We start from the raw sequence: 26262 nt of genomic DNA on the forward strand, positions 1-26262 counted from the left end.
ATTTTTAAAATAAACAAACCCAGAAATACACCAGATTTCTCTCTGATTTCCACTATTATTGACCTGAGGGGTCAGAAGATAAAAAGTATTTGGGGAAATCTCTCCTAAGACAGGGGAGAGGACTAAGACCCACTACAGTAAAGTATCTGAGGAACAGCACACTGGACGGAGACCCAGCTGAGAGGCAGCCAGTGTCTCTGGGAGGGGACACCACAACAGGCCAGGTCTCATTGCCAGGCACATGAACCTCTCCCAGCAGTGACCAACAAGGCCACAGGGGAAGGCAGGGCAATTGGCCTGGTCTTCCCGACACTCCCCTCACCAACAAACACCACCTTGCTCCATGCCATGATTATTTATATGTATTCCTGTATTTTCGGATAGGAAATACACACCAGGAGGTAAATGATTACATCTGCATCTTTTGCAACAAGTTGTGAAAAGGCAACAGTCATTGCGTAGAGAAGAGATTCTATTAAAGTCTTGGGACCATTTTGATGTTTTCAAGATATCAGACTTTCTGTGGGCAACAGCAACGTTTAAAGAAAAAAACAGGCAACTGTTTATTAAAAAAATAAGTGGGATGCAGTTTATTCCCAGACGCAGCTCTTGAGGGCAAGTGAGATAAGTGAACAGGTAGATGTAAAGGCCTTTGTGAGAACAGATCTCATTCCAAATGCACCTCTCCCCAAATGCAGGGGGAGGGGGGCACATGCAGGCCATGGTAAGTTCACTCCTGCAGGCAGGACCAGCCATGATCCAGCAGCTCCTGCCTTGGTCCCCAGGAAAATTACCAAGGTCCCCTTTTCAATTACCAAGGGAAGACAAATCCTAAGTTCCTGAGGTGAATTATAAATACATTCTGTTCCGATAGAGAAACTCTCATCTCAATTTCAAGCAAGACCTATTGTATGAAGTAAATATAAAGGCGGTCTAAATTTTTCATTAAGTTCAACTCCTATCACTGTCTTGGAAAGTAAGTGAAAAGCACCTTTACTTTTATTGTTAAGGTTTTCAAGATAAACCACCACGTTCAGCTCCAAACCCTCATCAAAAGAACTGGTCAAAAGCTGGCAAAGCACAGCTCCCCGCCGCCACCCCGCCCCAACCGATTTCTGCAAAGAGCAGATTACCTGGTGTAAAATGTCTACGGCAAGCGGGGGCCCAAAGGGCACGTCGGACCCCGAGGGGTAAGGCTCGTAGGTGTGCGGGTGGCTGTGCGGGGCCTGGATGATGAGCTGCTCCGTGCGGAAGAAAGGCCCGAAGTGCGCGTCGAAGTACTCCTTCTCCCGGCGCGCCTGGCTGCCGGGGGCCGACCACAGGTCCACCGGGTCGGTGGTGACCCGCACGAAAGCCAGGCCCGACGAACAGGCGGCGATGAAGGCCAGCGACAGGAACACGACGCAGCCGGGGTGGCGGACGCAGAAGGAGCCCCACTGAGCGAAGAGCCGCCTCAGGCAGCCCTCAAACGCGGCCCCCAGAGGGTCGCAGCAGGACGCCTCCCCTGCAAGAGCGGGAGAGGAAGGGAGGGTGGAGGTTAAGAGCCAAGCCATTCCTGAAAGTCGGAACAGGGAGAACATTAGCTCCGGCTGCTTGCTCCGGGCGGGAACCGCGCCCACGCCCGGGACACACCCGCCCCGCAACCTGCCGTCCCTGCCGGCCCACAGCGACCGCCACGTCCACCGATCGGAGCAACGACTGCTCACACAAGCCTCGGAAAGCAGGGTGCTCCCAGCACCCTCTCCAGAGCAGCTCCCACCAACCTTTCCTGCTACGTTAGCGCGTGCACAGCTCTGATCCCAGGCCATGCTGCTCCACTGCTACCACTAGTTACCTGGTTCTGATCTGCCACCCCCACTGGACTGTCAGCGCCACAAAGGCAAGGACCCTGCCTCCATCACAGCCTGTCCTCCGCACGAGCTCATTGCCTCTCCCAGAACAGGCACGTAAACATGCCAACATAGCCCTCTTTTGTTTAAGTACAAACGTGCCTACCTCTGTCACTGGCATTTACAGAGAAAGCTATATTGCCATCAATGGGGGTGTACTCGGAGACAAAATACCGTTTCCTGAAAAATACAAGCATGTGTCGTGTTAGTGGACTTCAGCACAATGAGGCTGTTCTGACGTTCCCATAACCCTGTTAAAAGCTTACTTTCTCATCTTGTTTGCTTCCTCCCTAGTTGTTGCCTTGCTTCTCCTAAGTTCCCTTGCTCTGGGTCTCCCTGCTCATCAGTCTCAGGAGAAAATTTAAGAGGGTATACAAAAAACAAATGAATAGAGGATAATTTCACCTTGTAGCCCTCATTTATATTTAAAAGTTTTAAGTCCTTTAAAAACATGATAGTAGACACGATATTGCAGGAGCAATGAGCACACCCAGTGCCCAGGTCTTGGTTTCTAAACACCATTATGCAGTGAAAGGAACCAGCACTCCTTGCAGAAGAGCTTGCTTCTAGGGCTGGGGCAGGAAAAACAGAAGATGAGCCTGGAACATCTTGTGATTCCAGAAAATAAGTACCAGCTTGAGGAAGGTAGGGGCATGTTACGAAAACAAAGGAGTCCCCAGAAGGTGATCCCAGTGGTTAAAACCGAGAAAAATCCAAGCAACAAAATCAATGATGGTACTGTACCCACAGAATTAAAAAAAAGTCCATGATGTAAATATAACTGAATAAATACATTAAGTAGGGGAGAAGGATTAACTCTCTGCACAAAGTCAGTCCAACTGGAAAATGGAGAAGGAACGAGAAACACAAAGTCACCATTAGGCAAACACCACAGCAGCAAGTACTGCAGACAACATCACTGAAGGATGCTAACCCCAGGGGGTGACAGTCTGAGGAGAAACAAGGCGTTACCATGGTCTCAACATATCTCCCCTAAGATATTTATCAATTCCAAAGGGAGAAACAGTAACTTCACAGTGGAGAAACCCAGCAGGCACCTCCTTAACCAAGTGATCAAGGCTAATGTCATTAGCGATGAGACATATTGACATCATAAGCCCCTGACATGACACACTGAGAAGACACACCACTTCTGTGACATTATCAAAAACACATAACCTCAATCTAATCGTGAGAGAATGTCAGATAAAGCCAAATCAGGGCACAGTCTACAAAATCACTGATTCATCAAAAGTGTCAAGGCCAGAAAAGAAAAGGAAAGATGGGAAACTGTCACAGGTTGGAGGAGACAAACAGAACAAAAACTGACTGTGACACAGGGTCCTGAAACAGAAAAAGTACATTAGAAGAAAAACTGATGAGACTTGAATAAAGACTGTGGTTTAGCCAAAGATCGTACACCAGTGTTATCTGCATAGCTTTGATTAAATTACATACTATGGGTGGAGTGAGCTGTAACATTAGGGGAAGCTGGTAGAGGATATATATAAACTCTATAGTTTTTGTACCTTTTTGGTAACATTATTTCAAAGTAAAAACTTTTTTAAAAAACATGCTGTCCTAAATCAAGATGCAAATATCTAAAAGGACTAGAGCATTGCATTTAGATTAAGCTCACGAGAATTTCTGTTAAAGAACGGGTGCTTTAAATCGTATGCTGTTTTGAATAAATCAGCCAAACTGACTTCAAATGTTTCAATGTCTAAAAAGGCTTTTGATTGTGGACTGGTTGCAGGACACGAGCAACTCATGGAATGGTATTAATGCAGGTGTTTCCTGTTCTAATAAACCAAAGTCTGCCAAGTGAAAGCTACAAGTGCCACTTGGGTAATTTCACTCTTCTTGCCCTGAAAGAAAAACAAAACAGGTTACCTGTAGCACCACACGGCAAAAAATGCTCCAAAAAACACAACCAAGAAGGCCATGTAGGTGCTCCACATGATGACGTACATGGCATCCAGGCCCAGGATTCTCCAGGGAGCAGGAGAGGGCGGGGGCTGGGGCTTGGGGCCACACACCAGTGAGCAGTCCTGGCAGCTGCATGGCCCCGTGACCTCATCCACAGACTCATCACAGCCCTTGGTGGCATTGTTCATGGGCTCCATCCCCTGGGTTGGAAGATCTGTGGGAAGGATTGTGTTGAGTGGATATCTCCATTAAAAAGAAAAAAAACCACTAAAAAGTTTGTGTTAAACTATATTTAAAGCCAACGATAAGCACACAGAAATAAGTAACACAGCGGGCAGGGTGTAGCTCAGTGGTAGAGTGTATGCTTTGCATACATGGGGCCTTGGGTTCAATCCCCAGTACCACCATCAAAAATGTAAATAAATAAGTAAAAATATAATTACCTCCCTCTAGAAAATAAATTTAAAAAATAAATAACACAACGGGAAGAATAAAAAGGACTGGAGGTTTCTGGGTGATCACATTATGTTTTGCTGCTTAGTCCTGTAAAATTTTAAGTCACCTCAATAACTTTGGGCCAGGGTTCATCACCAGGATCCAAGTACATCACAGTCCAAGGCAAACCTTCAGTTGAGTCTTCTCTCCACTGAGGAGCTAGTCTAATACTACTGCAGAGCTTCTGAGAGGCTCCCCCCACCACTTTTTTTTCCTTAACAGCTTATTTCTTCCAATTACATAGCAGTACCTGAGGACAATTATTCCTCCTCCTCAACCCCCATGCCCAGTCCCTACATTAACCAGGGGCAGGATAAATGCTCTAGTTTCCTCTCTCTTTGGAGGGAACTCTAGGACCTAGTTAGCTGAATTTACCTTCCTACTGCAGTTTACAGTTCCTGGGTTTAAAGAAAACTATAAATGCACCAAACTGGGAGTCTTGATCCCCACCTGAAAAGATGGGTGTGATGGTGAAAGGAGCCTGGCCGTTGTCCTTGTTGAACATGTACTCGATCCAGTTGGTGGCATTGCAGGCTTCGGCCTCCCTCCCGCACAGCAGGCCCAGGGCCTTGTCGTTACTCGAGGGGGCCTCCACGTCCCTGCAGGCATTGTACATCGCTGGCAGGAGAGCAAGGGAGAGAGACTGAAACGCTGTGCCGCCTTCAATCACCCGGCGCGATCTTACAGGCCTCTTGAATGTGAACTTAGAAATCCAGACACACTGCAATCAGGGGCCACAGGCTGGAACTCAGGGCAGCAAACACTAACGGCAGGAATTACCTCTGAAACCTGCTTATCATCCTGCAAGAACCATGCTGGGCCAGGTTCCAAGCAACTTAAAAGTAAAAGATAGGAAAGGCTTACGTCATTCCGGGGGCCCACGGTGGAGAAGTGACCCCCACCGCACAGAAGAGCACACTAAAGGCTAAGAAAGGGGAGGCGAAGGACCTCAGCGCCTCTGCAGTGAACGAAGCTGGTTCTGGCAGGAAAACTCCACAGCTGGGGAATTGTGGGACTTCCGGGGTGAAAACTGGTTTTAGGACCGAGCTCACGTGTGAATGAACCTAATACAATTCTCTTTTTTGGTTTTATTTTAGTGCAGGTGAAGACAACACACGAAATAAGAACAACATCAATGACATTAGGCATTTAAGGAAGTAGTAGGAATGGCTCTTACATTAATATTCAATTACTAGTCCCTGCTTGTTAGAAACTTCCCAGAATCTGCTTTCCCTAAACTTTAAGGAGGTACTTACAAATTCAACGTGTTTTACCCTCACTCTTGAAAGACAGTTTCGCTAGAACAACAGCTATCTTCTCTAGAACTGTGATGACTCCATCGTCTTCAGGCCTCTGTCACTGATTAGAAAGGAATGACTTCCCCAACTGTCACTCCTTTGAAGTGATTTGTATCTTTTCTCCACTTGCTTTTAAGAGATCTGTCTTCGGAGTTTTATAGTTTTCCTGAGCTATATTTAGATATGGATTTCCTTTTCTTTTTTCTTTTTTTAAATAGCTTGAGATAATTCACATATCATATAACTTGCCTATTTAAAGTCACAATTTAATGATACGAGAGATGAAGCTAACACCATGACAAAACATTTTTTTTTCAAAGTAAGTAAAATCTTAGTGCAATGTTAGAAAAATACATATTAAAAATAAAGTTACAATTTAACGGATTCTGGCATGTTCGTAGATACGTTGCAACCACTGCCACGGTCAACTTTAAAACATTTTCATCACCTTGAAAAAAGAAACCCTGTATCTCCAATGCTCCCTTATCTCCTCCATCCTCCCCAAACCCTAAGCAATCATTCATCTACTTCTATCTCTGTAGATTTACCAATTTTGGACATTTCATATAAATGGAATCATGTAATAAGCAGTCTTTTGCAACTGGCTTCTATCACTTAGCATAATGTTTTCAAGATCCATCCTTGCTGTAACAGGTATCTGAACTTCATCCTTTTTTTTTTTTCTGAAGTACAGTTGATTTACAATATTGTGTTAGTTTCAGGTGTACAACAAAGTGATTCAATTTTTTTCCAGATTATATTCCACTATAGGTTACTACAAGATTCCCTGTGCTATACAGTAAATCCTTGTTGCCTATCTATTTTCTGTATAGTAGTTTGTATCTGTTAACCCCAGACTCCTATTTGTCCCTCCCTCCCTCCCTTTCCCCTTCGGTAACCGTAAGTTTGCTTTCTGTGTCTGTGGGTCTGTTTCTGTTTTGCATATAGACTCATTTGTGTTATTTTTAGATTCCACATATAAGTTATATCATATAGACATGCTTACTGCCTCGCCCCAGCTCTCTTTCTGGAGCTCCACACTTTATCCCACGTGTCATTTCTTTGATAATTTCCAGAACTTTATAGCTCTATCCTGTTTTCTGAGTAACTCCCTCACACCTCCCAGCTCACCATTTGGTTTTCAGGTTTTAATTAAATATCTCAAGCATATAGAAAATAGAGAGATACGATTCTCCCTTACTCACCACCCAGCTCTGTCAATCTCACTATTTTACATTTGCCTCAACCTTAAAGAAAATAATACACTACAGATAGAGCTGAAGCCTCCTCGCCACCCCGTCCTTAAAGTAATCACAACCCTGAATCTGATGTTTATTTTCACCACGCATGTTACTGTGCATTTATGATATATTGTATCCATAAATATGAAGCACTGTTTAATATAAACATACTACATGTATCCTGTAACTTATTTTCAGTCAATATTTAGGAGTCATTCACATGGATGACATAACTCTAATTCACACATTTTAAGAGTTTTACGTATTCCATTATAGACTATGACCACGCTCCAATGTATGCATCCATTCCCTTCTCAATTAGCATTATGTCTCCTTTTTTTTTTTTTTAAATGACCTTTATTTTTTTAGGGCAGTTTTAAGTTCACAGTAAAACTGAGCAGAAAGCACAGAATTCCCATATAAGCAACCCCTGCTTCCACCCAAGCACAAACTTCCCACTATCAACGGCTTGGAAGAAAACCTGCACGTCCTAACAACGTCCATGTGGGAACCTAGAGTTAGGAAGGCGTTAAAGTAAATACTTAAAGGAGATTGTTTTATAGATTGTAGCTCACGTCCCAGAACATAAGCAAAGCAATAATTCGCATTTCATGGCCAATGGAACTAAAAACTGTCATTTGCAGAGTTGACTGGACAACATAAAGGAACAACTTAATCTACTGTCCTGATACCAAATGTACAAGAGGAGTAATTAAAAAGTTTACTTACCATTGGCAAAACTCTCTCCAACATAGTATTGTAATTCTTTCACGTTTGTTTTTGTCTGGTTTGTAACAGGATCAACATAATCTTCAGTTGCTGTGACATTCAGAAACTGACTTTGTCGAGGGCTACATGTCAGCTCACAAAACAGGTTCATTAGGTTATAAAAACAGGATGGACACCTAAAGAAACAGTAAACTATTTTGTATGACCTCACAGATAACAGGGCAAGCAAAAAGATGATTTAAAATAGACAAAGAATATTTGAAATTTATTGTAAAGTGGCAAATGGATTACCACGAGGATATATTAAACCCAGAAATTCTAAGCCTAAAACCTCATGTTAAAATAAAGACATCTCTTTAAAACCTACCCTAAATACTACATTTATGCTGCCCAGATGTAATTTCAGAACGAGACAAATGCTCTCTGATTCTGCACTTTATAATTCAGAGATGTTTCCTTTGTCTTGAAGCTAAAGGGACTTAGGAACATCATGGTGATAATTCTCATTAAGAAGAAAAAAAAGGGAGAAAAGTGAGATTTACACATTAGAATTTTCATCTTATAACCTACTGAAGAGCTCTCTTCCGAGTCCCACATAATCCTTAGCCCTCTTTAAACACAAGAGGATTTCCCCGTGACTTGAGAGATAAAAAGAACAGCAAAGGTGTGCTCTAGCTGCAAGCATTTCAGAAGCACATGGGTTTTCTGAGACCCGCAAGCTGCCTGCTGTCCCTGGGGTCCAAAGTTTAGGCTCCTAATGTCGACCAGTTATGTGGCAGGAGACCTCTCCTCTTTGGTCCACCGTTATCTGCAGAAGCCATTGCTTCATCAGACCTGCATTCTCACAACACCACCGATCAAGATTACTCTCTACTCTGATCTCATCCAGACGACTACACATGGCACAGAACGAGGAACATGTGGTCCCAGCCTTCCAAGCCTCTGATCTAGCGACTGAGCAGACACACGCACACTGACTCTCTTTCAGGAGCCCTGTGCTTTACTGTGGCAAAAAGGAATGACAATTACACCATTCGAACAGAAATCACTATTGGGGTGCACAGCTTTCTACCACTTTCCATAAATTACAAACCTCTTGCCATGTTACTCCACAACCATCAATTCTGACAGCTGCATAATATTCCTTATTAGCATCCCATTGTTTGCTATCATAAATAAAGCTTTGGTACCTCTGACAACACAGGGGAAATCTTGGTGATCTTTTGATGCTTACGTTTATGCCCATAATGCCTCACACAGAGCAGGTGGTAAATCAGTCTGGGCTGAATGACAGAACCAAACTGGCTCCAGCAACATCCGCTAGGCTTCCACAAGATACACTGGCCTGATTACAGCCTCAACTTTTTGATCTATGGCTCTATTGTATGTTGGCCTTAAAAAACAATTTAGGGATGGTTTTCCACTCTGTGTTGCCAACTGAACCTCCTGGGAAGAAGCAAATTTTCCTCAGTGGATGTGGACTTCGTGCCCTGTCACCTGCAGCAACACCTGCACAGAGAGCACATGCCTGCCCACCCACCTTTATCGGGTGCTTGAGTGTGAGAAATTTAGGAAGACATCACAACATTCTGTTCCAAAGACCAGCCTGTTCTCTTGCACGTTTGAGAACTGCTGGGTAAGCCTGGAGAACATCTATTACACCACCCCTGTCACAGAGAACAGACTGGACAGCAAACTGACTTTGACAAAACCAGCCGACTATGCCAGAACAAGCTTGTGAGCAGTGACCAAAAGCCAGCTCGACTGAGGCCTGGGACTCCAGCTCATCAGGGCACCACAGGAGGAGAGAACCATGTGCAAATCAGGGGAGAAGAGGGGAGGGAGGCGACACAGACAACAGCCTGGATGAGGGTCTAGCTGGGCAGGACCACCGGGAATCTCTCCTCCCCACAGTGCGAAGAGGCTCACGTCTGAAAGGACCCAGTCACAGTGCAGATACCCTTTGTGCTGAAGACATCTCAGAAGAAAGCCAAGTAGCGTCTCTGAACGTAACTAGACAAGAGAACTGAGTCTGATCATTATTACTTTGTCAGAAGGTATTCTTTATTTCCGGAAGGTCGTAAGACTGCTTCCTTAAAATAAAACAAAAACTAACTTTTTAAGCCCATTTTTGTTCTTCTGTTTGCCTGGCAGTCAACCTACCTGGACAGAAACTGCAGAGGCAGTTGCAGGTTGTCTTTCAGAGTCCGAAGCTGCTGGACATCACAACAAAGGCTGACGTTGCCGAAGAAGAAGCCTGGGCAGAGCTCCTTTTGGGTGAGAAAGCACGGACATCAGGGCAGCACAGTTAAATAAGGACAAACATCCCTCCATGAGAGAAGACCATCTTATGCACAGAACCCTCTGGAGGTACACAAGGGTGAGACACGAACTTGCCAAGTTCTTGCAGAATGCTTTCAAACGGCTATCAAATTCACTATAAACTAGGGATTCACAAAAGTAGAAGCAGTAGAGATATTTCTTTCTTTTTTTTCCTAACTGGGAAGCTCACTCTCCTCCCTTGACAATCTTTTTACCTCTTTTTAAGTTTGTTCGGTTACGTTTAACCAGAATGCAATTTACTCTATTAGCCCAGGGAAAGTCAAATGCCCTTCATAATTCTGATGAAAGGAGAGAGTAAGTCTAGGAGTCCTGGTACCATGTCACCTGAATTTTAATTATTTCAGCCTTTAAAACCAGTCTTTTCACTTGGATTTTTCCAGTCCTTTTCTAATATCCCTGTGTATTGGGGATGGTAAAAGAGACAACAGGAAACACATTCCTGGCAGCAGCCAAAGTTCATAGGCTCTCCGTGGAAAACAGAGGAGTCACTAAAGTGAACAGAGGACGGGAGTCATAGCCACTTAGCAGCCAAGTCCAAGTTCTGAAATCTAGGAACACAAAAAAGCTAACTTTGAATGTATTTGGAAGAAGCTGCAACGAGCAACATCTGAGGCACCAAGATTCGTCCCTAAAGAGGAACCTGCCAGTGGGAAGCTTTATGAGCCGGGGTAGCCCCAGGAAAATGAACTCTCTGGAGTTACGCGACCTTCCCTGCCACGGTGTGCTGCAGACGCGAGTCTGGGATGAGAGGGGCCTATTCATTCCAGCTCTACGCCCAGCCCACAATAATATTTAAGGTATAATTGTAGAATCTCTGATGAGCGTTTTGTGTTCCCAACACCCAAGACAAAGAACTCACCTGCACGAGGTCATACCCGTCCTCTGGCAGCGGTTTTGGCGGCCCAGAGTATCTGCAATTGTATCTCTTATCTCCAGATGCAATTCCACACTCTCCATACCAAACGCAGGACTGTGCAGATACCTACAAAAGTCAACACAAAACTCAGTTCATTAGGGCTTCCAGGGTAAAACGAACTTCAACAGCAAAAGGCACCCACTCGAGCACCTCTTAACAGAAGTTTCCAATGTTACCTGCAAAGCCGAATAACAGCAAGGGGCACTGGTTTAATATTTTGAAAAATATTAATTAAAACAGAGCCCAAAATGGACTCGTCAAGTCAGTCAGTGAAGGAGATAAGAGAAATTCCTTATTTACGGGACTTCCACTTCCTGCTAGTTTATCTGTTAATTAAGAGGATGCTGCAGTTCCACGTAAGAACCCATAGGAATCAGTGCAGATGAAAGAAAGCAAGATAGTATGAGAGTCAGTGATGACTAAGGCACTATTTTTGCACATCTGCATAAGGAACTGTATCGGGTCTAAAGGATGAAAGAACATTTCCGTATCTATTTAGGTCAATTAGTATCAATACACCATGCACACAACATGAAGGAAAAATTGTAAGGAAGAGGGGCAAGAATGAATACCTCATCCTCTAGATTTAAGTAAAAAGCAAGAAATGTGCTCACTTTAAGGAAAAGTCATCTCAGAATCTCAAAAGGAAAATGTAAAACTTCTTGTGTAAAGATTTCTCAAGAGCCACTCATATTCCCCACGAGAGAGTCACACGGCTGTCAGAAAATTCAGAAAGGGGGAAGGGCGCAGAATGACTCAGCCTGCCAGCAGGGCCACCAAGCTCTGCCAAGCTGGCCAGGGTCATGGCTGGCATGACCTTGCAATCAGCTGTCCTGGAAGGAAACAGGGGCTGACGAGAAGCAACCCTGGCTCCCAAGGTACCTAGTGGGGAGGACATTAAAGAAAAGAGTGGAATAGAAGCAGGAGAGTGAATTGTCTCTGGGGCAGCAGCACAGGACCCACACAGCTGAGGAGCGCAGCCAGGCTGTGCTGGTCCCCGGCATCAAGGCACAAATCCCACAACAGGCCCCGAAGCCCTGAAAACAGGAAAGGAAAAGCAGGCGGAGGCTGGGGGCCATGGAGTGAAGGGGAAACCTAAAGGTCCATATGACTTGTCTCTGAATTCATTCTTCAGATATTTGAAAACAGAAGTTATGACTTACCCCTATCTTGACTCACTGAAAGTCATATGTTCAGGCCACAAGAGAGAGAAATCTGACACGAATGAGGAAACGACAAGGACGCAACAGTGCCACATCCCAAACCTTCGGTGAGAATTTGCAAAATTCTACCGTTTTTATATAAAAAGAATCACAATTATTTCCATAAATCTGGTGATTCTAGGGGAAGTATTGATCTTCCAAAGAGTTTTCAAAACTCTGAGTTTCCCACTAAAAGGTCATTACCCACCCCCTGAAGTTTGAAAAGGCAAATCAGCTAAGGAGGGGTGACAACTGCTGACAGTGACCTTATTTTAAATACATGGGACCCTTCCCTTGAATTCCCCATCACAGAATTCTCCGGGCAGGAGACCAGTCAACAAGCCACGATCGAGGCCTGTCGAGCAGGATGGGCGTCTGGAGTCTAAGTTCCCCTTCCTCAGCCCTCAGCGCTGTGTAGGAAACAAAGACAACCCAGAGCCGCTTGCTTCCTACTCGCAAGATCATCCTTTAGAATCTACACCATTTGCTTCTAAGAAAGTTGCTTCTACCCTCCTGGTAGAAGAGCCGGGTCAGGGGAGGGGGCAAGAGGCAGGGAGTCAGGAGACATGGTTCTGGTCCTCAGAAGTCATGAGACTCTCAATGCACTGAGCAGGGTGGCAGCTGGAGCAGGAACCCTGGTCGTGCTGAGCAGGAGTCCCCTTCCTGTGAACTGCACTCAGAACTTCTGCCCACATCACCGTTTTGGTGTGAAGAACAAATGCGGGGACACGCGAGGAAGGGCTCAGGAAACCAGGAAGCACTATCAAGCGTAAGGAATTATTCTTAATGTCCTGTTTGGGACCTCAGCAAAGAGGTTCCAAAGACCCGAATAAAATGAAACATCCGAGGTTTCTCTGGGGCCCAGGAAAAAGACGGGGCTTGACTTACGGCTCATAGGTTTGCTTCCCCAAGTCCTTGGCCCAAAGCAGCATGAGCCGGTGGGGCCCACGGGTACTCGGGCCGCTAGCTGCATGCCAGGCCCTGTTTAACTGCGCTCATGCACTAACACAACCAGTCCTCATGAGTGGCTGAGGGAGGTGCTACTATTATGCCCATTTTACAGATGAGGAAACAGAGGCACAGGGAGGCTAAATAACTTGCCCAAGAGTGGCAGAGCCAGGATTCAAACCAGAACATTCTAGTTCCAGAAACAGACTCTCAATAAAATGGAATCAACCCCATAAGAAAGGTCCTCACTCGAGCATCACCCCCTCCTTGTGCAGGACTCACACTTGTACACTCACTCACCGGCTACACCAGCAGGGGCCCCTCACACCTCACAGCTCTCTCCTCACCTCCCCTCATCTCACCCACAGCTGAAAACTGAGAGCTTCCCTCAGCCCCAGCCCAGCTGGTGTATGTCCCTGAGCCTCCCTGGGGACCTTCGCCACCGGCCCGCTTCCTCATCCACATGCTCAACCTCGTCTCTCTGCTGGTCCCTTCACCTGCTCCTGCCCATAAAGCCTGCTCCACTCCATCCTCCCTCTCAAACCTCCAGCTCCTCTCCAGCTGCTCTTCCAACCACCTGCCCCAATCCTTCCTCCATTGCCAGGCCCTCTTCATCAGGGTTTAAAGTCCCGGGCACCTTTCCCACCTGCCCTCCAGGAACCAGCGTGGTCTTCCTCACCCGTTCCCTCCCAAGCCCAGTCACTCTCTGACTGCCTCACGACTCCCATCACAGGGCCTGCTCCCAGAAGGATCCACCTCCACCTCCACCTCCAGCAGCTGGGCATCAGCTAAGTGCCACACGATCTCACGTAATCCCAGAACGGATCTGTGAGGCTGGTGGTAAAATAACACCATTTCACAGATGAGGAAACGGGGGGTTACACAGGTAAGGCCACATCTAAGAAATGGCAGAGCCAGACCCTACATGAGGCCTGGCTGGTGCAGAAGCTGGAACTCTTACTCCTTACACTGCACGAGGGTCACTCCTCAGTGGACCAGTGACTGGGCCACGCTCCCCTCTGCAGCCCTTAAAGACCCTAGCTCGTGTCTCAACAACTGGGGTTTCCAGTCTCCAAATCGCCACAGCATAGTGCTCAGTCAGAACTTTATCAACAAAGACAACAGGCATACCTGAAGGTGCCTGGCAGATCCCTGGAATGCGAGGGCAGTGCGAGCGGACACAAGACCAAGCATGCTTTGGACAATCATGGGCTCATGTACAGGCCACGCGCTTCCTTTCCAAGGGAAGCACCTGACTTCCAAAAGCAAAGTGTCTGGCTGAAAGCTGCCTTTACTATGATACAAGAACACATGTTGATTTCACACCAGTGATGCTCACTTGGGGAAGGAAATCTGAGGCCTGACAGTGAAATAAACCCATCAGGGTCTGAGGTCTGCCAGAGGCCAAAGTGCCCCTGACCGAACGTGAGCTCAGCTCTGAGACTGAGATGGATGGTGGTGGTGGTCATACAACATGTGATGAACCTCGAGTCCTTGAGCTTGAACTTAAACTTAAAATGGTCAATTTAACCATAGAGAGCATGTTCTTAGATATACTGAGATTAAACAGGAGGGTGACTGTCAGTTCAAACATTATGGGTCTGAGTGTCACTCAACACACCTAGTGTCTCTAATAACTGGTGCCGTCAAAGTTCCACCGAGGTGTGTGTATGGCGGGGTGGGTGGGTGAGTCTAAAGAATGATCATTCCTCACAGATCACCTCGTGGGCACTGACCAGTCTTAGAGCTATTCACCATCACAAGAACTATCTTATTCAAGCATTTAAAAATTTGACCGACTCCTAAAATGTTAAAAATAAATGACCGTAGATTTTATTCCTTTTAACTACAGAATCAATACCCACCCATTACAAATACTCAAACGTCACAGGTGTATATGAAACAACACTGGGAGCTCCCCCTTCACCTCTCCACCCTCAACCCATTCCTCAGATTTAACCAGCGCTCATTTAGATCTAGGTCTTTGGGCTTTCAATTTCCCCCATGGGCAAACACATACAAGTGCAGTGACTCAGAAACAGCTTTTTCACAAACACATCTCTACTACCCTCTGTGACTGGCTGTTGGCTCTACCTGAACTGTCCTTCACTGTGTTTACTGGGGCCCCCAAGGCTGGACCCCAGCCCTTGTCTGCAGTGCCTTGTTTTCTCCACAGGTTTCAGTCCTACCCATCTTGGAACAGCCTCCCTTCTTACAAGCCTCTCCCAAGACTCACTGCCTCCACTAGATTTAACTCTGACTCCTTTCACTTGGTCCTGGTCCTGGTGCTTCCCCGTCAGGAGAGCTGTCCTGGGGAAGAGGCAGGTCAGCCCCAGGCAGCACCTGGCTAGCGTCATGAGCATCCATCCTAAGTGCCCAAGTCAGCAGGTCTCTTGCGTCCAGAGCTCTGGAGAGCAATCTGTCACTTACACTCCACATGCTCCCATGTGGATCCATCCGGATGGGGGTGGATAAACCTTTCCTTAGAGGGCCAAAGAGTAAATACTGCAGGCCTGAAGGCCTTAAGGTCTCTGTGGTAAATACCCAACCTTGTCTGTTGTAGCTCAGAAACAACCACACACAACAGGTAAATGATGGGCATGGTCGTGACCCAAGAAAACTGCATTCAAAACAATTATGGCGGCCAGGCCATAATTTGCTGGCTCCTGCCCTAGGATGAAGCAGAATTTATGAGAAACATAAAGCTGTGTGTGTGGAGCGAGGCTGCAAGGGTATTTTCTTGCTTTTGTCTCAAATCTCCCCTGTAAGATCATAAAACCCTACAGAACAGAGCCCAGGTGTTACACTTCCTTTGAAATTCCCTATAAAATCTTATCCAGTCTTCACTGACTCAGAAACCTTCAAAACACATGACTAGTTGAAGGAACTTGACTGGATTATGTAAGAGATTGTTCTGGCTTCAACCCAGAATTTAGTAGTTACAAGGCTAGACCGTCTCTACTTTTAAAGATCAAGCCATATGGATATTTCACAACATGCGCCAGAGTTTAACTGTTGAGTGTATGACTGGAGAGCTTCTTCCAATAGTAACAGGAATAGTTCAGGGAAGTTAAAAAAAAAAAAAAAGCCCCTTCTGCTGTGTGTCAGCAACTATAGCAATTGCTAAACAGACTCCGGCATGAAGGGAGCTCGGGGAAAGCACATCTTAACCATACAGAGACTCAGAACGTCAGCGACAGAGTTCTATACTCTAGCAAATCCTGAAGTGTTAACTCATATTCAAATGCTTAACGAACATCAACCCAGTGCCAGGCACAAAGTGATTTCTCCCTCATTGCCTCGTTTATGTCTCAGACACCCCGTGGAGAGAATCTCAGAATCCTACAGGTAAGGAAACTAGAGCTCAGAAAGGATTCTCCGAGGTCAAGTGGCTCATACGTGACAAAGCCAGTCATGAGAACCAAGATTTTGAATGCCAAGATAAGCATTCTCCCTCCTATCCTCCCGCCCCTACAGCTGCCACACTGTCCAAACTCCAGCTCAGTCTGTACACGGATGCACCCTCAGATTGTGACAACGCACCAGAGATGGGCTGTCCCACCCACTATCAGTCATCCTGCACAAGGGTCCCTCTTTCTACACAGACTTGTTCACTTACAGGAACAATGACCACCATTTATGTCTCTGTAAGTACATCTCTAGGCAGCTGTCAAGTCCTGACTCACTTCCTCTGGACCAATGACTATCCTCAGCTCCAGGCCTGCATGTGGTCATCCCCGGCAGGTGAAGTTCAGGGCCAGTCCCCTCACCTCTGCTGTCCTGGATGAGTAAAGCTCCCGACAGAAACTGGAGGCCCGCCCCAGGCCTGGCTCAAGCTCCAGGGATAACCCAGGAGGGGGTGGAGGGAGTGGTCTGGAGAATCCTGTCCGGTGATTAAGCTGCCTGCTGTGTCACTAGGGGTCAGGTAGGCAGATCAAACAAATAGGACAGGACATTTGGGGTGGAGGCTGGTCTGGCCTGACTTTTAATGATGGATATTTCTGGAACTCTGTTTTATAGCTAACCTGGGGTGATCATATCCGCATAACAAAGGATAATTTGTGTGAGCACTAGGCACGCCTTTAGATGGGTATTTAAGTTACATTTTTAGAGTTAGATGGGTTCTGGGCTCAGCCAGTCTTCACTTCACAGATAACCCCACCAACTTGCAGTTTAAGTGACTTGCCCAAGGGAGTACTAGTTAGTCTTAGACATTACATATCTGAGCTCCAGCATCCACAAGTTTGAAAAACAATCCAATCGCCAAAAGGCTAAAACAAAACCATGAAAGCAGATGGGGGTGTTCACTGTCCGGTTTTTCCCTCTGGAATGTTCACACAATGTGACAACTGAACCAAGGGTCAGGCCAGCAGGCTAAACCCACCCTGACCCGTCTCTGGCTTTTGGAGAAGCCACAGGGGAGCCAGGAACATGCCTTGCATGAGATGCCTTATTGGCCAGGTGAACACCTGCTGCACACCCACGCAGCTGAGCTTGCTAATATGAATAACCTGGTAGCAGTATTTTGGATTTCAATAGAGCACAGAAGTCAGAAAACGGTGGCCCAAGCCCCCTCTTTGCCATTTACTAACTATGTGAGCTTGGGACAGATTTGAGCCTTAACATTTACATCTGTAAAACAGTAAGAACAGCGTCACATCTATTTAAAGGGGTCATGGGAGGTTAAAACAAGACCAGATGTATCGCCACAATGGAGTTTGCTACTGGGAGCAAAAATTAGGTAATTCTTTTTCCTTTAGCTTCTTGTAATCTAGAAGGCCATTTTAAAATAACATTATTGAGATAGTTTACGTACCATAAAATTCACCGTTTTTAAGTGTACGCTGCAATGGTTTTCAGTAACAATTGGGTAACTTTCCCCCCTATTATCTCCAGCTTTCCTCTTGTCTGCCCGGGAAGCACTCATTCACCATCCAAAGCTAAGTTCAAAAATGGACTCCCCAGTAACATTCTGTCCTTTTAATAGAGCACATTTTTCTTGGCATTGTAATTTTTTCATGTATCCACTTTCCCTCTCAGCAACTATGGATAAGACAGGGATAGTGACTCCTATCATTTACACGGCACTTTACAGTTTATAGACAGACCACTTTCTGGATAGGTGAGTCTTCTGATCTACTTTTGTATCCTACACTGCACTCTCTTCCTATTTATGAAATTAGTGAATGGCAGTAATTTGAGCTCTTCTGAAGCCAATTCTAAAGATTCCCTCTCAAATCCACCAAAAGCACACTTGTATCAGAGAGAGCTTTTTTTTCTTTAAAGGTTGTCTTGCTAAAGCAAATATTCTAAAGACAGAAAATAACAACAAGCATAGTCCAAGCAAAGGAAAACTTTTGGAGCCACAGTTGATCTTTGCAGTCACCCAGACACCAAGCGCAAATCCAGCTCTGATCTCCACTAGCCTCCGAATCCCTTCCCGATCTTTCCCCCTCACCCAAATCCACGAAGGCCCAATGATCTGGTGACTCAGAAGAGTAAAAGTGAAGAGTTCAGGCTATGTTGGAGATGGTAAAATATAGTTCTTGCCCTCAAGGAGCCTGCAACCTATTAGTTCAAGTCAAACAAAATATTTCTTTGCCTTTCCGCAAGCACCCTGAGAGGTAGGCAGAGTTGTTAACCCCATTTTATAGAGGAGGAGCCTGGCTCGCCCAAGATCACCCCGGGTACGAGGAAGTGTTGAGACCCACACCAGGCCTTTTAACTTAAAGTCTTTTGCCAGGCAGTAAATGCTGCTGCTGCTGCAGCTCAAACAGAGATTTGGAACTTGAGAAGGAAGACATTCTAGTTGAGGGAACAAGATAACAATGTCATGGACAGTGAAGCATTTGAATTGGACCTTGGAAGATGGGCAGGGTTTTGATAGCAAGTTGTTTATGTGGCTGGAGAGCAGGTGCCCTTCACAGAGCTGTGGATGAAAGACAGACAAGGTGCCGGAGATCGGATCAGAGATGGCCCACTCCAGACTTCCGCACAGGTAATGTGGCATCTATCAAACAACATGAAAAGCATCCCTTCTAGGAAGACTGGAGGGAGAGGAAGGGTTACCCCGGAAAAGAGAGATCTTACTGTCTTCCTGGCCAGAGGGACTCTTTGTTCTGGGTAATGTGACAAACACTGGAGGAACACAAAGACCTATTCAGCAAGTCGTTTTCTTTCTGCCACTTGCTAATAATAAAAAAAAAACTCTGTTTCCCTTGATTACTGTGTTAGTAAGATAACTGATCACGGCATCAATCAAGAAATGGGAGAGACTGGGAAAGATTACCCATATTCACTCCAATTTCAGAGGGTTATACTTCAGTGCTCTCAGGCCGACAGATTATCCCAATCTCGATCTCCTCAGCAAAAGCCGTTTTAATGCCGTTAATTCCTACCCAGGCTTCATTATGATCCAAGTTCCTCAAGAAAAAGCTTATAAAAATTAGTCAAGAGAGATGTCTACTACTTCTCAAAACCACACACATTATTTGGATGACCACAAGGTTTAAAAACCACACAGTCCAGTGATGTTATTTTATCATCTGTAAAAATGAAAAATTAAGGAAAGCAAAATCTCCCCCAAGTGTATTTCAGGCCTTATGAAGAAGTTAGTCTGTAATTCTGTGACAGAACTATATCAGTGCTCAGACTGAACCCAGCTGAGCTGCCACCATTGGTGAGAATTCTAAAAGCAGGACCCCCGCCCCCTATCTGTTGAGGTGTACTGAAAGCCTTTGTAGACATGAGGGAGTTAAACTTAATAACAACAGACGTGCTTCCAGTTCAGATTTACAGAACTTCTTGAGGCTTCCAGGTGTTTTGCAAGAAACTTGTAACCTAAGACCTATCACAGAAGTCCCAGGAGGAGAGACACTCATTGGCCACCAGCCTTGGCTACTACCTTCAGGTAAAAGGATTTCAGAGATAAGTTAAAGCTACTTAACAATGTGAGGCCTGCCTATTAGATCCCGACCTAAAACTCTAGAGAAACTGAACAGCTGTATTTTCAAAGCAAATCATGCTATTATTTCTTGAGTTTTCACTATGGTGATGAGGTCTCTCTGCACATCATGTTACTTAATAACTCCAATAATTGTAAGAGGTATTGTTTATCTCCAAAATAAATCAGGCTTGAAAGAGTAATGTGCCCAAAGCCACAGAGCTAGGAGGTGGTCTACCGGCTGACCCCACTCCAAACCACCTCCTGAAACCTGCTTTTCTCTGCCTTCCTTCCCAACCAAGCAGATGTGTGCGCCTCCACAAGCCCACACTGCTGGGGCTCCTCCATATGCACATACAGGAGGCCCTTCCTGGGTCAGCATCCTCTGTCCCCTGCAGAAGTCTAAGGAGAGGTTTTTCTAGTGCAGGAAACCCCTTAATCTGCCTTCCCGTGTGACTCACTACCCCCTCGTCACTGAGACGCCTGTGAGTAGGGACGAGGACACGGGATTCCCAGAAGCTCACACTTTCGTCTGCATCTGGTTTAATCAGCACTATATCCTCAGATGTTCCCCCTGACCCCCAGTTTTAAAAGAGAAAACTGTAGACACAGAAATAAGAGTGAGGCACTCATGCCCAAAGCGACTAAACCAAGGGAAAGCCGACCTGGAGACAGGACTCTGAGTTCTAGGCCCCATACTCTCCATGGCTAGTTTTCTGACAAGGAGAAATTCAATTAACTGCTGCACCTGTGGGCCTCAGTTTCCACAGATGTAAAGGGGGAAGAAGTAACCTGCACTCTTTAGAAGACTAAGCTGCCTTATGTAAAGTTCTCAGGTCTGTTCCAATTTAGTGCCTGATGGATTTTCTTTTATTTACCTCCCCCGCCCCACACACATTCATCTTCAGGGGAGGAGGAGGAGAAATAAAGTGGTCAGATCTTCTAAACAAATTTATAAAGAATCGTGTGCATGTGGCAGAATTAAGAAGGAAAAAAAAAAAAACGAAGGCAAGTGAAATAAGTAAGATCTCTCTACACTCAACTTCCTCCTCCCCTCTGATTCCACATCCTAAGCCGAGAAATTAGGTGACCACAGGTGAAATAAGCTCAAAGCAGGTCAAACAACCAGCCCCCAGGTGCCACCCTCTTCCAGGCCACAGGGAAAAGTGTGTGGCTGGAGGAAGGCACTGGAGGGGTGGGGGGCCCTCTCGGGGCTCCATCGCTAGACCAACTGGTCCCCTCGGCGGCCGCGGGGCACGTGAGCCCCTGCACAGCCCGCCCCGCTCCCCGACTCGCGGCCCCACCACGTCCCCCACAGCCCGCCCGGGTCGCCGGCGGCCGCTCACCTGCGCCGGGAAGAGGAGCAGCAGGAGGAGGCCGAGGGCGGGGCCGCGCGCGCTCATGCTGCCGTGGCGCCGGGCTGCGGACGTCTGCGGGGCTCGGCTCACAGGACTGGGCTTGGCGTCCCGGGCTGTCTCAGGGTCCCGCGCCGCCGAAGGGAGGGAACAGGAGCCGGCTCCGGCCGGCTGCGCGCGCAGCTCAGGAAGGAAGAAGGCCGCGTAGGTTCCTCCCCCTTCTGGGTGGAGCCGCTGCCGGGACGCCCCGGACCGGTTCTGGGGCGGGGCCGTCCGGGGAGGGCGGGACGAGGGGCGGGGCTAGACGGGCCTCGGCCAAGTGATGCCACAGCGACCTCCCTGAGTCCCAGCTCCGCACTTCCTCGCCCTGCGGCGACTAGGGGCGCGGCATGGGGCCAGGGACTCCCAGACGGGGGCCGCTGAACCTTTGGAATCCGGCCTGGGGAGGGTATTTCTGGAGTTGTCTCAACGGTGTGTCGTTTTGATGCTTTAACTCCTTTTTCCCCTTTTTGTCTTTCCTCGGTTGGAGACCGTCGGCGAGGAGGTTTTCGCAAATGACAGTGCTTGGGGACTGTTTTCCCAATTAAGACCCTGTGCCTCAGTGTTTATTTCGGCCCCAATTAGCACCCGAGCAAGTTCTCCTCCCAAACCCAGTCACCCGAAAGGAATCCACGCCAGGGCACTTCTAGCAAAGCAGGAGGCGGTGCCACGCAGTGGCCTGACAGTGTTGTGATCCGAGAGCGCGAGGGGCGGAGGGTGGCTGTGGGCCAAGCTTCTGAGCCACCCAATCTCTGTTTTCTGTCCGCTCAGCCCACTTTGGAAAAGTGCTAGAACCGCACCATCTGCTGGCGGAGCCAAGCGTGGCAGGGAACCCGCGGGCGGGAGGAGAGCCCCCCCACCCCACCCCCGGAAGTTTGACCCAGATGTGGGACCAGAGTCCAGTAAGTTCTAGGTGAAATGAAGTAACACAAGGAAGAAGTGTCTGTTTTTGAGACTTACACTTACCATAATCTTTTTTTGGTCTTATACATTTTTATTATATGCATTTCTGGTAACATTTCTGTTGGGCCAACTGAAGTCTTTCAAAGGACAATGACCCCCATTCCTGGGCTCGCAGATGTCTGACATTCTGTACTGGGCGGGTTTGCCCTAACAAACTAATAGCCCTAGGTAATGCTCAGGCGGGCTTGTTTCAGCCTACCTTATCAGAGTCAAACCCCTGGCCTTTCACGGACCCTAAACCTCTTACCTCACCTACAACCAGAGACTTGTGCACAAGCCGATTAGGAACCTTGTGACCCAACCTTATAAAAGACCCCAACAACCGGCCCTTAGCGCTCATTCAGGCACCCCTCACATGCGTGGCCCGCTGTTGTTTATGACAGTGTACCCTAATAAACTCCTTTCTAGTCCTATACTTTATTCTGGTAAATTCTTTTACCAGCCAGCGCATCACCATGTCACAGGCGGCCACTTGTGTCCCACAACAATTTCCCCTCAGATTTCAGTTAAGAACACTCAAAAGCATGAGTCATTTCCACTTGGAAGTTAAGGAAACGGAGGTAAGGAAATCTCTTCTCCCCACAGCGGAAGCCAATTACAATGAAAAGACTAAATATCCATCTGCAGTAACCATAAATCCCAGTGGAGGTAGGACCATGATGCAGGTGACATTCCCATTCCTACTCTACAAAGCCACCGATTCAGTTACTATCTTGCCTCCCCACCTCCTCAGCCCTGAAATGTCCACCTGACTGGCTGGGTGCTGAAACTATAGACTTCCTCTGGACTTTTGGCCCTAGATCTTTCATGAAGACCTCCTGGCCCTCATGTATCTGCTTGCTCTCAGGCTCCTGGTGCTCTCGCTTATGATAAAGTAGTCAGCTTCATGCAGACGTACTCAAAGTGTTGCCACTGAACCAGCAGTGTGTGGCTGGAGCAGGGGAGGACCCCAGAATGGCCATAGAGTTCTGAGATTACCGGATTCCTGAGATTACCATCGCAAATACTTGTTTCCTAAATAAGAAGTTGTGCAAAAACATCAGTTGTTTTAAAAGATAAAACCACTGCAAAGGACTGAAGAGCCAGGAGCATCATAGATAATACAATTCAAATAGATGAGGGGAATCCTTCCACAATGTCTACGAATATCAAATCATGACGACATATAAATGAGTTTCTATTTTCAGTACCTTTCATGACTACTCCCAGGAATTTTTGTTTGAATAAAAAACCTTTTGGGATCATTACAAAAGTTCTCCACAGTAGAAAAAATGACGTCACAGGTCCATAAAGCTTAAAAATCCTATTCAGGATTCCAAACATCAGTATATTTTATTAACAGAGCTGAATTATACACTCTAAAATTCCATGCTATTAAAAATCACATAGAAATAACTTTTGACTAAAAACAAACAGGAAAAAGCAACAAAGGCAAATCAAGTAGTATATCAACTATATTTTGAATTATAACATGGAATTTGTCATCAAACAAATGGATGTAATGAAAAACTTTTGGCAAATAATTTGCATAGGAATTGCTACTTCTAAGTTAAGATGCAGAGCTCACTGAATTGTAAATTAGATTAACAGAAAATAATCATCTACCTGTGTGCAAAATAAATATAATTTAACCTTAAATAAAAGACCTTTTGTTCAGTCTTTGGTGAGTAATTAATATAATCATCTTCCCTGCCGTGGATAACATCGTCATCTTTTCTCATCTGGACCAAAGGTGATCCTTCTAAGCTACAGACCTCTCACCTACAGTTAAGAAGCCCTTGTTAAATATTCTTAAAGATCCTGGATTCATTTTTATGGCCCTAATATTGATCAAGAACATTATCCACTGAAAACAATCCAACAAATAGACCAAACACAACATGCTTTAGTGAAAAACATTAAGTTTGTGATTTCATCCCATTTTGTCTTTTGGTACTTTGTTATCAGTACCAATTATACTGTTTTGATTCATACCTCATGATGGGTAACCATTGTTCGGTTGGGAAAAAAAATAAAGCATTTCAGGCCATATTATTTTCCTCTTCAAAATGAACGTATCTTTATAAAATTCCCATAAAGAAAATGTGTATGTGTACAACTTTGCTGAATAAAGGAAAGCCAGTGAGGAAATTGGTACTGCTTATTAGCCTCTAAAATGTTTCTGTCTGGATGTTTTAGCAGTATAGACAGAGCTTTCTAATTTTTTATCCCGAAATTAGTTTGCAGGATGGTTACATGGCTAGTCAGAGTGTAGGCCTGTCTGGGGGCTCTGTGGGTTGCTCGTTATTGGCTTTGCTTGTGATACTGATTACAATAAGCTGATTTTTGTTGATTGATTCTTTTATTGACCTTAAACTTTAAGAGAATATCTTCTAATTTAAAAAGTTATATTCCATTATTTACTGACTTAAAGACTTACATGGTTTTAGTACCATCGCAAGTTGGTTAAAACATATATGTATATTTTGGGATTACAACATTTCCCTCCATCTTAACATGTCCTTACATAGAACATTGGCTGGAAACCAGAGTAGATCATGAACAAGAAAACTAAAGATATGTTTAAATAACAGAAATACCATCAGTGTTCATCATGGTAGATTATAGAAAGGGGGTTTAATTTTTATGTGTGCAATTAGGCACTGACTGAGGCATTTAGACACCATTGGTCATAAAGTACATTGTATATAAATGTTGACCCTCCTAAAAGGAGTAATTCAATAAAACCCAGGTTTCTTTCTTGGAATCAATCAGCTCAAGAACGTGCATAAGTGAACACTTATTAAATACTAACAACAGTCTTTTATTACTTATACTCCTGCAATAGTAATAGCAACATATTGTTCTTGCATATATCACATTTTATCCAAGGACCCCAAAGTCATTGTATCAAACAATGTGGTGTTGGAAGCTCAAGATTCCACAGCATATTAAGTCTACTTAGTTATGGCTAAGCAGAAATAGATTCCCAACAAGAGTCCCAAAGTAACAACTCAAAGAGACAAGCCGACATTTCTTGAGGTTTGTAATTTTCTGAATTTCCAAATTTACCACTTGTATCCTACCATACCTACAATTTGACTTCAGGTAAAAATTATTTTTACACGTTAAGAATAAGATGAGGACCAACTCACACATGAACAATTGGTCTTTTTTCAACAGTCCATCTTCGAAAAGGATGTGGTGGAATGTCAGAAGTGGCTTTTTAGTAATGTCACATTATTAATTCACAAGAATCATGGCTGGGACCCTTGGATAGACGAAAACATTTTACACCGGAATGACATACACGTATATGTAAAATATGACGGAGCTATATCTTTGCGCACACATACATTTAACACAAAAGCAGAAGTGTGTTGATTCATCAAAGGTCAGACTTTGAGTCTTTTTCAAGGAACAAAGCTTTCTGTTTCCTTGCTTAAGCTTCCTAGAGGGTTTAACTCTATGTTAGAGTTTAACTGAAAGACCCAAGTTGATGTAGTTTAAAATGAGTTTCTGTGGACTTGAGGAACATGCCAGGCCCCACGGGACTGGGGCTACGGGCCCATGGGAGAAGCCCACCACATGAGGGAAGGGTCCCTGAGCTGCTCTGTTTCTGACCCAGAGCACAAAACACAGCTCTTCTCGGTCAGGGACCCAGGGTGGGCATTCTGGGCATTTTCTTTCTCACAGGAATTTCCAACACTATTTGAAAAGCAATTTCTTTTTGGACAATGTGATTAAGGTCTCTATCTTTCAGTCAAATATGGAACTAAGTTAGCTCTTCCTGTGTCCTTCTTTACTTCGGAGGAGACGCAATATACGCTCATTTTTGGTTAGTTCTGCTGGAAGTTCATTGGCCTGAAAGAAGATGAGACAGGAATCAGTGACTTCCCACAGCCGGTGTGGTTTTAGGGGCTCCAAAGAGGGGCCCCTGAGCCACGCTTGCTCCTCCACTGATGAAGAACCCCACTGGACTCAGTCTTCTGT

The 26262-nt window shown here is 45.5% G+C and overlaps 2 protein-coding genes across 8 annotated transcripts in view; both read right to left on the reverse strand.

Moving 5' to 3' along the window:
• Nucleotides 1-21478, reverse strand: part of NPC1 (NPC intracellular cholesterol transporter 1) — a 39108-nt gene extending 17630 nt beyond the window's left edge. The window contains exons 1-8 of the mRNA XM_074352144.1: nt 21280-21478; nt 10784-10906; nt 9745-9851; nt 7582-7757; nt 4764-4931; nt 3783-4032; nt 1996-2069; nt 1134-1504 (exon numbers count right to left, since the gene is read on the reverse strand). Of these exons, the coding sequence (XP_074208245.1) occupies nt 1134-1504; nt 1996-2069; nt 3783-4032; nt 4764-4931; nt 7582-7757; nt 9745-9851; nt 10784-10906; nt 21280-21336 (1326 nt within the window). The 5' untranslated portion in view covers nt 21337-21478. The remainder of the gene's footprint in view (nt 1-1133; nt 1505-1995; nt 2070-3782; nt 4033-4763; nt 4932-7581; nt 7758-9744; nt 9852-10783; nt 10907-21279) is intronic.
• Nucleotides 21479-23578: 2100 nt separating this feature from the next.
• ANKRD29 (ankyrin repeat domain 29) overlaps nt 23579-26262 on the reverse strand; it is a 39511-nt gene continuing 36827 nt past the window's right edge. For all 7 annotated transcript variants that reach the window (XM_074352148.1, XM_074352149.1, XM_074352147.1 and 4 more), the window contains one exon: nt 23579-26133. In XM_074352148.1, the coding sequence (XP_074208249.1) occupies nt 26050-26133 (84 nt within the window). In that variant the 3' untranslated portion in view covers nt 23579-26049. The remainder of the gene's footprint in view (nt 26134-26262) is intronic.

The sequence above is a fragment of the Camelus bactrianus genome, chromosome 24, assembly GCF_048773025.1.
Source record: "Camelus bactrianus isolate YW-2024 breed Bactrian camel chromosome 24, ASM4877302v1, whole genome shotgun sequence".
Taxonomy (NCBI): Eukaryota; Metazoa; Chordata; class Mammalia; order Artiodactyla; family Camelidae; genus Camelus; species Camelus bactrianus.